At 46.9% G+C, this 14,300-nt stretch overlaps 1 protein-coding gene across 3 annotated transcripts in view; it reads left to right on the top strand.

Annotated features, from left to right (window-relative positions):
* Window positions 1-13,625, top strand: part of pknox2 (pbx/knotted 1 homeobox 2) — a 409,128-nt gene extending 395,503 nt beyond the window's left edge. For all 3 annotated transcript variants that reach the window (XM_055660838.1, XM_055660836.1, XM_055660837.1), the window contains 2 exons: window positions 11,535-11,710; window positions 12,705-13,625. In XM_055660838.1, coding sequence (XP_055516813.1) covers window positions 11,535-11,710; window positions 12,705-12,937 — 409 coding nt within the window. In that variant the 3' untranslated portion in view covers window positions 12,938-13,625. The remainder of the gene's footprint in view (window positions 1-11,534; window positions 11,711-12,704) is intronic.
* Window positions 13,626-14,300: the final 675 nt, after the last annotated feature.

Genomic DNA, 14,300 nt, shown 5'->3' with positions numbered 1-14,300 from the left:
AGAATTTAAAATTAAGAAACCTATCTCTTTTAATACCAATAGTCAATAATCCATCGTTGAAACCATCAATCATAGACAAATCATTTATACAATGGGAAAGAATGGGAATTAAAACGCTCGAAGATCTGTATGAATTGGGGAATTTACTATCATTTCAACAACTACAACTGAAATATAATTTGAAAAATAACCAATATTTTAAATATCTTCAAATTTGTGATTATCTGAAAATACACACAAAAGACTATCATAATATGCCTTCCGACTTATTGGATGAAGCAATGAAGACCAAGGCGGAATCAGCTAATTTAATATCGTACCTATATAATATCATTTTAAACATAGAAATACCCACAACAGATGGAATTAGAAAAGATTGGGAACAAGAATTAGCTATAAAAATCTCAAAAGAGACCTGGGATAATCATTTACTACAGGTGCATAAATGTTCGATCAACGTACGACATACGCTCATCCAATTTAAAACATTACATAGATTATATTATTCAAAAACTAAATTAAATAAAATCTTCCCTAATGTTTCACCAATCTGTGATAAATGCCTGTGTCAAGAAGCTACCATAGCGCACTCTTTTGTTTTTTGTACAAAAATCCAAAAATTCTGGTATGAAATATTTGATATTTTTTCAAAATTGATCAAAATAAAACTGGTACCAAAACCAGAATGGATTATCTTCGGAATATCGGAAGGTAACCCTGAATTTTACTTCGGAGTCACGTGAGTGACTACGTGAAGAACCCACCCAGCGCGCAGGCGCGGCATTACGTCAGCAGTGCAACAGCGGCAGCAGCTGGAGCCAGGCTCTCCAGCTGCAGCATAAAGACGAGACCTCAGGTAAGTGTCTTTTTTGTTACAGAGTCGCGCTAGAGAGAATAATGGCCTCTCGCAAGCGACCAGCCAGGAGGACTGCCTGCCCTACTCCACCCGAGGACGGGTCCATAGCGGGACGGCAGCCTCTCGCAGCGGAGGAGCTTTTTCAACGCTCCCGCTCACCCGACACCGAGCCGCCCCCAGTGCTGCAGATCTCAACGCCCCGCACAGGGAGGAAGGCGACACAGAAAACCGACCGGCCGGTGTCCTCCGATGATTCGGAGGAACGGGAACACTCTCCCCCACCGAAAAGGGGAGACGCTCGGATAAGCTGCATGAGGCAGCTCCTCGAGCGTATGATCAATGAGGAGATGCGGCATCTCCCAGGAGGACGGGCTTTGGCCTCCTCCTCTCCACACCCTTCTGTACCCTCTATATTCGAGGGCAGTAAGGGAGGCCAGGACTGGGCTGGCCTATCCCAAGGGCAGGCGGAGGATATCGTCAGCATGCCAGGCGTGCCGGAAGAAGAGCTACTGGGTGTAGTGGGCCGATATGCGGCACCACCAACAACTGGGATGGTGTTGCCACCCAGAATGGCGGCAACTATAAACAGGCTGTCCAACAACCCGCTGCAGGACAAGGCTGTCCAGCAGGCCCTTGACAACTACATCGCGCCCGAAAATTGCGAGGCGCTGAGGGTCAAGACGGTAAATGGGCAGATCTGGAACCAGCTGGGGCAGCACATAAGGGCTCACGAGGTCAAAATGCAGCGAGTCCTGAAGCTCCACTCAGCAGCCGTCACCGCCTTTGCTCGGTCCGTTGGGGATGAAGACTTGACCATACCCCAGCAGGATGCCCTCGCACTGATGTGCAGCACCACGTATGAGCTAAACAACCTACGGCGGGACAACATCAGGCCTGCCCTCAACCCAACATATGCCGGCCTCTGTAAAGCTCCAGCGCCCGAACGACAGGCGCTGCTATTTGGTGCGGATCTGGCCAAAAGGCTCAAGGAGTTGGAAGAGGCGGCAAAACCAGTAGGCCTCATGAGGGCAGGGCCAGGACCGAGCAGGGCGAAGACACCCAGTTGGCCGCACGCCTCGGCAGCCACCAGCAGATACCGAGCTGGTGAAAGCCTGGTGACCGCCTCCCACTACCCCCAGAGCTCTTTTTTAGAGCGGGGCCCAGGGCGGAGCCGTGGGAAGATGCGCCGCCCCACCGCAGCACCAACACGGACAACCTTGGGCCAGACCCACCGGAAACGACCCCACAAGTGAACATGGAGGTAGGTGGGTCTGGTTCCTGTCAACATACACAGACAAAGGGTGTAGTATTAACAGGGGGACGGTTGAGGTTCTTCAAGCATGTTTGGTGCTCCCTTACTAACAATCAGTTTATACTCAACAGTATTAGTGGATACAAGATTGAATTCAAACCAGGCGTAGAACCGCCAGTTCAGCACATGCCCCAAAGGGTGTTCCTTCCCTCGGCAGTTGAGAAGGTAGAAGGACAAGCTGAACTTGATCGGCTCGTGGCTAAAGGCATCATAGAAATGACCACACACGAGCCGCAAGAATTTGTATCAAATATTTTTCTCAAAACCAAAAAAGATGGTGGATGTCGCATTATTATTGATCTGACATCACTCAATCAGTCTGTTGAGTATCAACATTTCAAAATGGAGACATTTGTCACTGCCAGACAACTGATCTCCAAGGGATACTACATGGCAAGCATAGATATCAAAGATGCTTACTATTTGGTACCCATTCATAAAGATTACTTTAAATATCTGAAATTTATCTGGAGGGGCCAGCTATGGCAGTACCGAGCTTTGCCCAATGGTTTAACGACAGCTCCCAGACTATTTACGAAAATTCTTAAAGTGGCCATGAAGAAATTGAGAGAACTAAAACATTTAGTAGTGGCCTATCTGGACGATGTTCTCATATTAGGAAGAACACGGGAACAAGCTGTCGCAGGAGTGTTAGCCACTAAACAACTCCTTGAAACCTTGGGTTGTATCCTCGACCCAGATAAATCAATATTGGAGCCTACTACTAACATGGATTACTTAGGCTTCACTATTGACACGATTCACATGACTGTCACTCTGCCCAGAAACAAAACAGTTTCACTCATTGAAGCTTGTAGCCATTTAATTGCCACACCACAACCTAGAATACGGCATGTAGCCAGAGTTATTGGCTCTATAGTAGCAGCATTTCCGGCTGCCCAACATGGGCCCTTGCATTATCAAAATTTACAAAGAGCAAGGACTCATGCATTACGCCTTCATAGGGGGCATTATGATCGCAAAATGGATTTACCCGCTGAAGCCAAATTAGAACTTCAGTGGTGGGTTGACAATATTTGGCACAGTCACAGTCCTATCACCGTAACCAATCCTAACATAACCATTGCAACGGATGCCAGTGCTTTAGGCTGGGGAGCTACTAACTCCAAAGACAGCACAGGTGGCAGATGGACTAACTCAGAGGCATCGCTACTACAATCACTGGGCATTAACTTTTTGGAAATGCTCGCCGCCTTTTATGGGCTAAAAGCATATGCATCTGGTATGCGACACGTGCATGTTAGAATTATGATCGACAACACTACGGCAGTATCTTATATCCAGCACATGGGTGGCATTAAATCAGTATCATGCGACAAATTAACTGCTATAATCTGGCAATGGTGTGTCGAGAGACATATTTGGCTATCAGCTGCCTATTTACCAGGCAAACTAAATTTAGTGGCGGACACCAGGTCACGAAAATTCAACGACAACATCGAATGGATGTTGGACCCAAAATTATTTGCTAAAATTATCAAGCAATATGGTACGCCAGATATAGATTTGTTTGCGTCTAGGTTAAATCACCAACTACCCATGTATGTGGCTTGGGAACCAGACCCAGAGGCAGCAGCGGTAGATGCCTTCACGCTGGACTGGGGAAATTTCTTTTTCTATGCTTTCCCTCCCTTCTGCCTCATCAGTCGGGTACTCCAGAAAATTCAGGCAGACTCAGCCTCTGGCATTCTGGTCGTGCCCGACTGGCCTACCCAACCATGGTTCCCAATGTTCCACGACATGGTGGTAGAGACACCAATGGTCCTTCAACACCACCCCCAATTATTGACTCACCCGGTAACTGGCATTAGCCATCCATGCCACCAAAAATTGAAACTCCTGGTTTCCAGATTTTGAACAGGCCTTACCGGGGATTGGGGTTATCAGACAGAACAATCACCACCATGTCGGCATCCCTGCGAGTTTCCACCAAGAAACAGTACCTGACCTTCATCAGGAAATGGGAACAGTACTGTCTGGACGCAGGGACATCCTACACGACGACTTCGATCTCGGATGTGCTGGAGTTCCTGGCCCACCTGCACCATGACCTCAAGATGAGCTACAGTGCCATCAATACGGCTCGGAGCGCACTGTCCGCATACCTCATGCCGATAGAACAGCATAGTGTGGGATCCCACCCTCTAGTCATCAGACTCCTTAAGGGGATCTTTAATACCAAACCCCCTACACCTAGATACACTCACATGTGGGATGTGAGTGTAGTTCTTACACACCTTCGAGGTTGGCCTCCGGTGGGATCCCTGAGCCTGGAACAGGCCACTTACAAAACCCTCATGCTCATGGCGCTTGTCTCAGCTCAAAGGGTCCATTCGCTCCATCAGCTTAATCTGAACTACATGGTGACCACCCCAGATACCATTACTTTCACCATGCCGGGGTTGGTAAAACAAAGTAGACCAGGTACATCAAACTCCCCGTTGATCTTCCGGGCTTACCCTCCAGATCCTAGGCTGTGTGTGGTGACCCACCTTCATCATTACCTAGACACAACCCAAACGCTAAGAGGGAGAGAGAAAGCCTTATGGGTTAGCCACAGAAAGCCTTTTGGACGGGTAACCAGCCAAACATTATCCAGATGGTTGAAACAGGTCCTCAGCATGGCAGGGATTAACACAAATGTTTTTAAATCCCATTCAACCAGGGCAGCGTCCACCTCAGCGGCGGATAGGATGCAGGTTCCCCTCGACCACATCCACAGAGCAGCGGGATGGTCAAGGGAATCGACATTCCAACGATTTTACAACAAACCGCTGATGGAACAGGACGTCTTTGCGGATACCGTTTTAAAAACCGCAAAGTTATGATTTAAAGCCCATGGGAGCTATTTTGTTTTTTGTTATAGTTAATAAATATTTCTTTTATAACTAAACAAACTTGTTGGTCTCTAGCTACCACTTCCTCCCTCGATGATCTTTCGGCAGTGAGTGATATAACTGTTACACGGTTTGAAATCACAGACCTTTGAAGTCTTCACGTAGTCACTCACGTGACTCCGAAGTAAAATAGTAAGATTAAACGAGTACTTACCAGTACGAAGTTTGATCTGTATTTTATGAGGAGTTACGATGAGGGATTACGTGCCCTCCGCTCCCACCCTCATTATATAGATCAAATTCGGACTAATGTCTCGTTGGTCTTCACTATCTTTACTTCAACTAGTGTCTATCTGTGATTCCACACCGCTGCTTGGAAGTATGCCGCGCCTGCGCGCTGGGTGGGTTCTTCACGTAATCCCTCATCGTAACTCCTCATAAAATACAGATCAAACTTCGTACTGGTAAGTACTCGTTTAATCTTACTATTAAACGTGTTTCAGAAGAATTTATTTAATTACGGGCTAATAATGGGAAAAAAGCTTATACAGGTGCACAACCTTTTATCCGGTGTTCCAGAAACCGAAAAGCTCCGAAAACCGGCCATTTTTTCCAGATGTCGTCTGCGCACCAAAGCTCGCGTTTGGCGCCAAACTTGACCCAAAACGACCCACGGTCAACCCAGGTCTGTACTACTGTAGCGGCTGCCTCCTCCCTGGAGACCGAGAGACGCTTAAACATCTGTAAATCATTGCTTAAATGTTAGTCAGTTAGTTTGGAGGGCTTTTATGTGAAGGGGGGTGAAGGGGTAAACTTTAATTCTTAGTCCCCTACCTGGTCGGAGAGGCGGGGAGCGGTCAATGCCTTACCGGGTCGCCGTGCAGTAAGCTCCGCAGCGCTGTGGCCGTTGGGGCTGCGGGCGGCGCCAGTTGTAGCTCCGACCCCGGCAACTCTACCCCTGGCTGCGAGGCGCTCCAAATCCAGCGCGGCCCGCGGCCGGACGCCCCAGCTCCACAAATGTCGGGAGTCGGCAGCGTCGCAGCGCTGGGAAACCAGCGGGGAGCGGGCAATGCCTTACCGGGTCGCCGTGCGGCAAGCTCCGGAGCGCTGTGGCCGCCGACACACAACATCGCGGAGCGTCGCTGGATTTGGAGCCGCGCAGCCAGGGGTAGAGTTGCCGGGGTTGGAGCTCCAACCGGCGCCGCCCGCGGCCGGACGGAGCCCCCAACTCCGCGGCTCCAAATCCAGCGACGCTCCGCGGTGTTGTGTGTCGGCGGCCACAGCGTTCCGGAGCTTGCCGCACGGCGACCCGGTAAGGCATTGCCCGCTCCCCGCTGGTATCCCAGCGCTGCGACGCCGCCGACTCCCGACATTCCCGGAGCTGGGACGTCCGACCGCGGACGGCGCTGGATTTGGAGCGCCTCACAGCCAGGGGTAGAGTTGCCGGGGTCGGAGCTACAACCGGCGCCGCCCGCGGCCGGACGGAGCCCCCAGCTCCGCGAGGTTGGGAGTCGCCGACCAGGTAGGGGACTAAGAATTAAAGTTTCCCCCTTCACCCCTACTCCACCACCACCACATAAAATCCCTCCAAACTAACTGACTAACATTTATGCAATGAGTCTCCTGGTCACCCGGGAGGAGGCAGCAGCTCCAGACTTTTCAAGCCGCCCGCGCTACCTACCTAATCTACGCTAAAAATCTTCCATTCTGAAATCCGAAAATGTCCGAAATCCGACAAGTGTCTGGTCCCAAGGCTTTCGGATAAAAGGTTGTGCACCTGTACTTAAATTCTGGAAAAATGCGCCGACATCAACAATAAAAATGTGGATATCAAATATGTTTGAAACATTACATCTGGAAGAGATGAGATTCCTCCTAGCAGGTAAAGCAGACCAATTCCAAAATATGTGGTCTATGTTTCTGGACCTATTACAAGTATGAGGTGCAATAGTAATTAAAAAAAAAAACAAATATATAAATAAGTGGTATCAGGACCTGGTAACGGGAGGTAAAACAACAAAAACAGACTTGGTTGGTAGTCCCCTTTCTGCGGAGTTTAATGTTATAATAGAGCGATTGTTTCTATTTTCTCTTTCTTTCTTTTCTAGGGTCTATTTTCTCACTTTACTTCCTTCTCTAACTTCTTTCCTAAGGGGCTTTCTTTTCCCAACACTCTTGCACTTCACGACTCTCTTGCACTTTCTTTACTTTCCTTACTTCTACCTTTTTCTTAAAGCTCAAAAAAAATGAAGCGGTACAAAAAATGTATTAAGATATATGTGTTGTGTAGGATTGCAATTTACCGTACTTCTAATAAAAATAATTTTTTTTTAAAAAAAGCAGCATTTCTGGAGCAAAGAAATGGGTCACCTATTGTGTAGGAACTGCAGATGCTGGTTTAAAAACCAAAGATAGACACAAAAGCTGGAGAAACTCAGCAGGACAGGCAGCATCTCTGGGGAAATGCAATAGGTCACCTATCCATTTTCTCCAGAGATGTTGCCTGATCCGCTGAGTTTTACTTTAGACTTGGACTTGGAGATACAGCATGGAGACAGGCCCATCAAGTACGCACCACCTGTGATCACTCCATACACTAACATTATCCTACACACTTGGGCAAATGTTACAATTTTGTTCCTTTACTATAGGTGACGTTTCTGTTCGGAAGAAGCCAACGAAGGGTTCTGACCCGAAACATCACCTGTTGCTTTTCTCCAGAGATGCTGCTTGACCCGCTGAGTTACTCCAGCAGTTTGTGTCTAACCCAAACCAATTGAGAGATATACAAACAAGAAACTGCAGAGTGCTATGGAGTAACTCAGTAGATCAGGCTGCATCTCAGGAGAATATGGATAGGTGACATTTCATGTCGGGAACCTTCTTCAGAATGGAGTAGCCCTTGGTCATGACCGATAGTTACTCCAGCACTTTGTGTCTTCTTTCCCCAAAACATTTGAGCTACAAGGAACTGCAGATGTTAAAATATTTTAAAAAAACACAAAATGCTGGAATAACTCAGAGGGCCAAATATTTTTTGGGTCGGGACCCTTCTTCAGCCTGATTTGAGCTATTTGTTGGGCTCCTGTCTTCAGCTGTTATTTGGATTGAACTGCTCTGGCTAACGTGCCCTTGTGAAAATGCCAACGTTTTGTCACTACATGAAATTTCTCATTTCAATTTATTGCTAGTGTCAGCAGTGGTGGTGTGAAGCCAAGAGACTGTCCCCCTCCGGTCTGGCCAGGCAGATCCTTTTTCAAACCTGTCAACTCCTCATTGAGCTTCTCCTATTCCAACTTTTTTTACACAAAGGATGGTGGATATACGGAATGACATGAAATAGGGAGGTAGTAGAGGCAGGCACTATCGCAACATTTAAGAAACATTTAGACAGGTACAAGGATAGGATAGGTTAAGAGGAAGATAGGCACAAAATGCAGGAGTAACTCAGCGGGACAGGCAGCGTCACTGGAGGGAAGGAATGGGTGATGTTTTGGGTCGAGACCCTTCTTCAGATATGGGCTAAGTCCAGGCAGGCGGGGAATGTAGATGTTGGTCGGCCTGGGCAAGTTGGGCCGAAGGGCCTGTTTTTACACTACATGAGACTATCACTGTATCTTTGCTGACATCCTCCATTGCTCGTAATCTACCAGCATCTGACCTTCACCTCACTGATCTATAATCCATTGTGCCAGCGGCCTTTATAAAAATCAGATTTATTGTTTCCAATTCCTTGACTATTCTCCTAAAATTCAAGGTTCGTTGAAAGATTTTTAATTTCCATTCATGGTCTTAGGGTTTGACAAATCCACCACCACCTTCTCTGATCTTTGTTTGCCCGATTGCCAATGTTCCTGGTACAGTGGCCCTTTGATTGTAGAGTATGGTTTTGAGGGCACGCACAGTAACAGAGGGAACCATTGGAATTTTGCTCGAAGATTAAAGCACCTGCATGTGTTGGAAAGAACTGCAGATGCTGGTTTACATTGAAGATGGACGCAAAAAGCTGGAGTAGCCCAGCGGGACAGGCAGCATCTCTGGAGAGAAGGAATGGGTGTAATTACCATCCTGGCATTCGACCCGAAATGTCACCCATTCCTTGTCTCCAGAGATGCTGCCTGTCCCAATGAGTTACTCCAGCATTATGTGTCTATCTTCGGTTTAAACCAGCATCTGAAGTTCCTTCCTACACGTCTCTTGTGTAACCATTGGATGCTCCCTTGGTTCGCCTTCCTATAAATACACTTTATAAATCTCGACGTGCTTTCTTACAGTTCTCAATTCTTTCATACCACACTTCTCCATCGTGTATTCCAAATATTCTTTGAAGATAAACTTCGATTTTTTAAGAATTTGTTTGATGAACTAGCGCGGCAGCTGGATATGACAGCAGCAGTTTGTAGATGGAATGACAAGTTAAAGATTCCAGCCCTGTTTCATGAGGGTTTGTGCCTCAGACCAAGAAAAGGTTGTGAAGACCATAAATCAGCTAAAAAACCGGAATGGTACCATTTGGCGCCGCCGTTTCGGCAGCGTCGAAAAGTACCCGACCCGTCACAAGAACCTTAGTTTCAGGGCGTTGTTTAAAAACAAGCTTCATACTATTATATTGTGCTGAATTACCATCCCATCTTAAACAATGTTCATATTAAGAAAACATTAACACCAAGGTAAACCTGTACCGACAATGTATGAATTAACCATCATGTGCAGAGCAACATTGTTTTACCATAGCACCGTAAGACAGTGCACAGTAAATACTCTTGCACTTTAGTAGAAGACCTAGTAGAAGATTAATTATTATTCCAGCATTAACATTGGTGTAAACTGGTATTAATTTCACATCAATGTAAAAAAAAAAGGCATGGAGTGCCTGGCCCATCAAATTACTCCAGCACGTTGCACCTCTTTTTGCGTGTGAAACAGCGGTTCCGAAACGGCGGTGCCGAAAAGTACCCGACCCCTGAAAATCAACTAAGCCTCAAGAGAAACAGTATTTGTGCTGGAGTTCTAAAACTTAGTAGAGAGGAGCATCAGGCAGACAGTCACAGCCTTGATTCTCATGTATTAGTATTGGTTTATTATTGTCCTGGGCACCAAGCTACACTGAAAACCTTTCATTCAAGCGCTATCCAGCTGACTCCAATAATACTGTACATGAGCAGAAAAGATAGACACAAAATGCTGGAGTAACTCAGCATGTCAGAAAGCCACTTCTGGAGAAAAGGAATAGGTGATGTTTCGAGTCGAGACCCTTCTGCAGACGAGTCCTTTTCTACAGAGATGCTGCTTGACTTGCGGAAGTACTCCAGCAGTCTGTTTATACCTGATCATTACTGGCAATTATTGAGTTATTACCTCCCCCTACTTACGCCAAGATTGTGGATCTATTGTGTCTGCTTGGCTTTCCACTTGAGTAAAATGGAGTTTGTAACTTTCTAGACTATTTCAAAAGGCAGGTATCCATGACAGCACATACAGGCCAAGGTTGATTCGGAAGCATTGCTGAATCAATTGGGTTAAAATGACAATCCGGCAACCTAGAACTTGGAACAGAACAGCATTAATAACAGGCCATTCAGCCACCATATCCGTGCTGAACAATGGTACTTAATGGTCACATGTACTGAGGAACAGTGAAATCATTATTTTTGTGTACAATTCAGGAAGAATATTACTGGACACAGGGTCGAAAATAGTTAAGTAAAGTGTACTGGAATAGTACACTGAGACAGTATACAAGAGTCGCCATTTTTCACGATTCAAGTCTAAAGTTTGTCATCCATGTGGAGTTCTTCACCGATGCACATTGACCCGCAAACCATTGTCTATCGTCTCACCCGGCCCCCGCTCAGTCTTCGTGCCCCGGGGGCTCCTCCCCCAGCCAACCTTGTGGCATCCATGCTACATAAGATGCTGCCAAGTTAATCTCCTCTGCCTGCATGTGATCCATATCCCTCCATTCCCTACATATCTATGTGCCTCTCGAAAAGCTTCTTCGATGCTGCCTTCACCACCACCCCTGACAGTGCCTTCCAGGAACCTAAACTCACTGTATAAAAATAAAACATTGCCCTGCAAATCTCCTTAAAACGTTCCCCCTCTGGCCCTCTTATAGCGAGTCCCTTTAGTCTTTGACATTTCCCGGAGAAAAGGTTCTGACCATCTATGCTCCTCTAATTTTATATCTGTAATATATATCATTTTTTACACAGCTTAGTTGTCACATTTACAGGTGTTGGTGTTTCAGCTTTGGATTGAGAATGCCAGGGTGGTAATTTGGTGATAATGACAAATATTTACTGTGGAGCACTGCTCAAACATGGACATAAAACTTTTAACGTTCCCATTTAACATTTGTTGCATTTAACAGAGCAAGTCTCATGTTCTGGTCCACAGAGTTAGTGCGGTGGAATTGTTTTCTTGGGTAAGCAGCTGACTGAGGAGTGATACGCTCCCCTCAGCTAGAGTGTGAGCCGTGTACTAACACCATTCTGTCTCACTGCAGGTTTATTAACGCCAGGCGGCGTATACTGCAGCCAATGCTCGATGCCAGTAATCCTGACCCAGCTCCCAAAGCTAAGAAAATCAAATCCCAGCACCGGCCGACTCAGCGCTTCTGGCCCGACTCGATTGCAGCTGGCGTTCTCCAACAGCAAGGTGGCAACCCCAGCAACCCGGACAGTAAGCATGCAGTCAGCACTCACCTGACCTGGCACACACCCAGAATCACACCTCCTGCCCTGCAGCAGTCTTCTCTCCAGCTCATGTACTGCACTAGTCTCTGCTTCCTTTTCTCTGAACCTTGAATCTGCCTCTCCCTCTCCCACCGTCTCTCCTTCTGTCTCTCCTTTCTCTCACTGTCTCTCCCTCTGTCTCTACCTATATCTGTCTCTCCCCATCCCATCTCTCCCCTCTCTCTGTCTCTCCCCCTCTCTCATACACCCTCTTTCCCCTCTTCCACATCTCTCTCTCCCTCTCCCCCATACTCTCCTCACTCTCCTGTCTTTCCCATCTTCCCTGTTTTTTTCTTAACTTTTTCTACATTCTCTTACTTCAGTTTTCCCTTTATTTTTCTGTCTCCTCTCTCTCCTCAAACACTCTTTGTCCTTCCTTCCCCTTTCGAACATCCACACACTTGCCTCAACTTCCCTCGCATTCTGTTTCTGTCCACTTTCTTTCAGACCCCTAATTCTGACTAGTTCTTGCCCTTTAGTTTCTTCCCTCTTCTCTTCCCCACCCAAGCCCGCTCCCTTTTCCCCGCCATCTCTTTCCGACTTTCCTCTCATTCCTTCCACTTTATTTTCTTTTAATATTTGCTGACTCCAGAGATACAGCGCGGAAACAGGCCCTTCGGCCCATCAAATCTGTGCTGACCATGATCACCCCATACACTAGCACCATCCTACACATTAGGATCAATGTACAGAGGCCAAATAACTCACAAACCTGCACATCGTTGGAGTGTGGGACGAAACCGGAGCTCCTGCAAACTCCGTATAGACAGCACCCGTAGACACAATCAAACCCGGGTCTCTGGAGCTGTAAGGCAGCACCTCTACCGCTGCGCTACTCTGCTGCCCAATGCTTCTCTTCCCCTCCGCCCATTCCATCCCTTCTCTCTCTCTCTGTGTCCGGGGTCCGAACCGCAGTGACTAATGGGCTGCTTCACTTCCAGGCACAATGACCACTGCCATGGACAGCCTGCAGACCCTCTCCTCCGACACGGCCACCCTTGCCATGCAGCAGGCCATGATGGCCGGCCACGCGGGCGACGACTCGCTGGACGGGACGGACGAGGAGGAGATAGAGGAGGATGAGGAAGAGGAGGAGGAAGAGGATGACAATGGGGAACTGCAGACGACCAATGTAAACGACCTGGGCCTGGACAATAGTGACTCGCTGGACTAAGACCGCTGTGTTCACACTGTGGACGCACCGGAACTAGAGTGTGACCAGCGTGCGGACTGTTTTTTAAAAATTAATTAAAAGACTTTTCTCCAGAAACAGGTCACAATGATGTGACTGTCATAAGAATGAAGGCCCCTGTGTCTAAAATCTATTTTGTGATTAATTCTGTATTAATGAATGTTATTGTGAATGTATCCTTCATTTTTTCTTTTGACATTTGTTTTACATTTGTATTTTTTACTTGGCTGCTGGGGTGACTTCCACAGCACGCCTCCCCTCACATTGCCCTGGCTTTACACTTGGACTGAAGCTTTTCTTAACACTAGGGGAGGGAGGGTGGGGCAAACTGGCAAGAATATTCCTCTCAGGCTCTCCCTCGCCCCCTTCGTTTCCCACTGAAATGAACTACGTTTAAAACAAAAACATGGGTAGGAATTGGTTGTTGCACTTTCACTTCTGCCCATCCTCCTCTGCACAGTATGTGCACAGGGGGCCCCTCAGACGTTTGATCTCCAGATGTTAGATCCTGCCCAGGGATACTAACTTGGGTTGGATGCATTCCTGGAGCTTTCATCAAATGACTCGGGTCTCCGACAACTCGCCCCCAGTCAGACAGCCTTTTGACGCCCATCTTGTATACTTTTATAAATAGTAAATAAAGGCATTCAAAGAAAAGTTAAAAAAAAAACATTAGTCTTTTCAATACCCTTACAACTTTTCTCCTAGCGCTTATTCGTGACTGTGTGCGGTAGATTAATGTCTTGTTCGGTGGAATCTCCGGTGTAGGCGACTCTCATCCCAAAACATGACCTCATTTCAATTTAATATTTTGCTTGAAGAAAATGTTGCTGTCGCTCTTCTATACGCCGATAACGCCACATGTTGAGACACAAGGAACTGAAGATCTGGAGTCTTGCGTAGACCACAAAGTGCTGGAGTAACTCAGCAGACCAGGCAGCATCTCTGGAGGACACGGAAAAGCTTTTGAGTTGGAGCCCATCTTCCGAGTCAAATGTGGCACAACCAAAGTTTTATAAAGTGGCGAAGTAACTCCTTGATTGTTATACCCAATGCCCTGGCCTTTATACCATATGCCAGTACACCACACCGCTCCTTCACCACAAACTACTTGTGTTGCTACAAGTTCCCTCTGTGTATCAATGCTATTCAAGAATCCTGCCGTTAATTAATTATCTTCCCTGTAAATTCAACTTTCCAAAGTGCGACACACACTTGCCTGGGTTAAACACCAGCAGCTATTTCTCAGCTCATCTAACTGATCTATATCCGGCTGGATCCGTTTGACAGCATTTTTCACTGTCTGCAGCGACACCATGTTTTGTAATGTGCAACTTCACCAACC

The sequence above is a fragment of the Leucoraja erinacea genome, chromosome 32 (genome assembly GCF_028641065.1).
Source record: "Leucoraja erinacea ecotype New England chromosome 32, Leri_hhj_1, whole genome shotgun sequence".
NCBI classification, from domain to species: Eukaryota; Metazoa; Chordata; class Chondrichthyes; order Rajiformes; family Rajidae; genus Leucoraja; species Leucoraja erinaceus.
The sequence above is the reverse complement of the archived record's forward strand: the minus strand, read 5'-3'. Positions and strand labels throughout refer to the sequence as shown.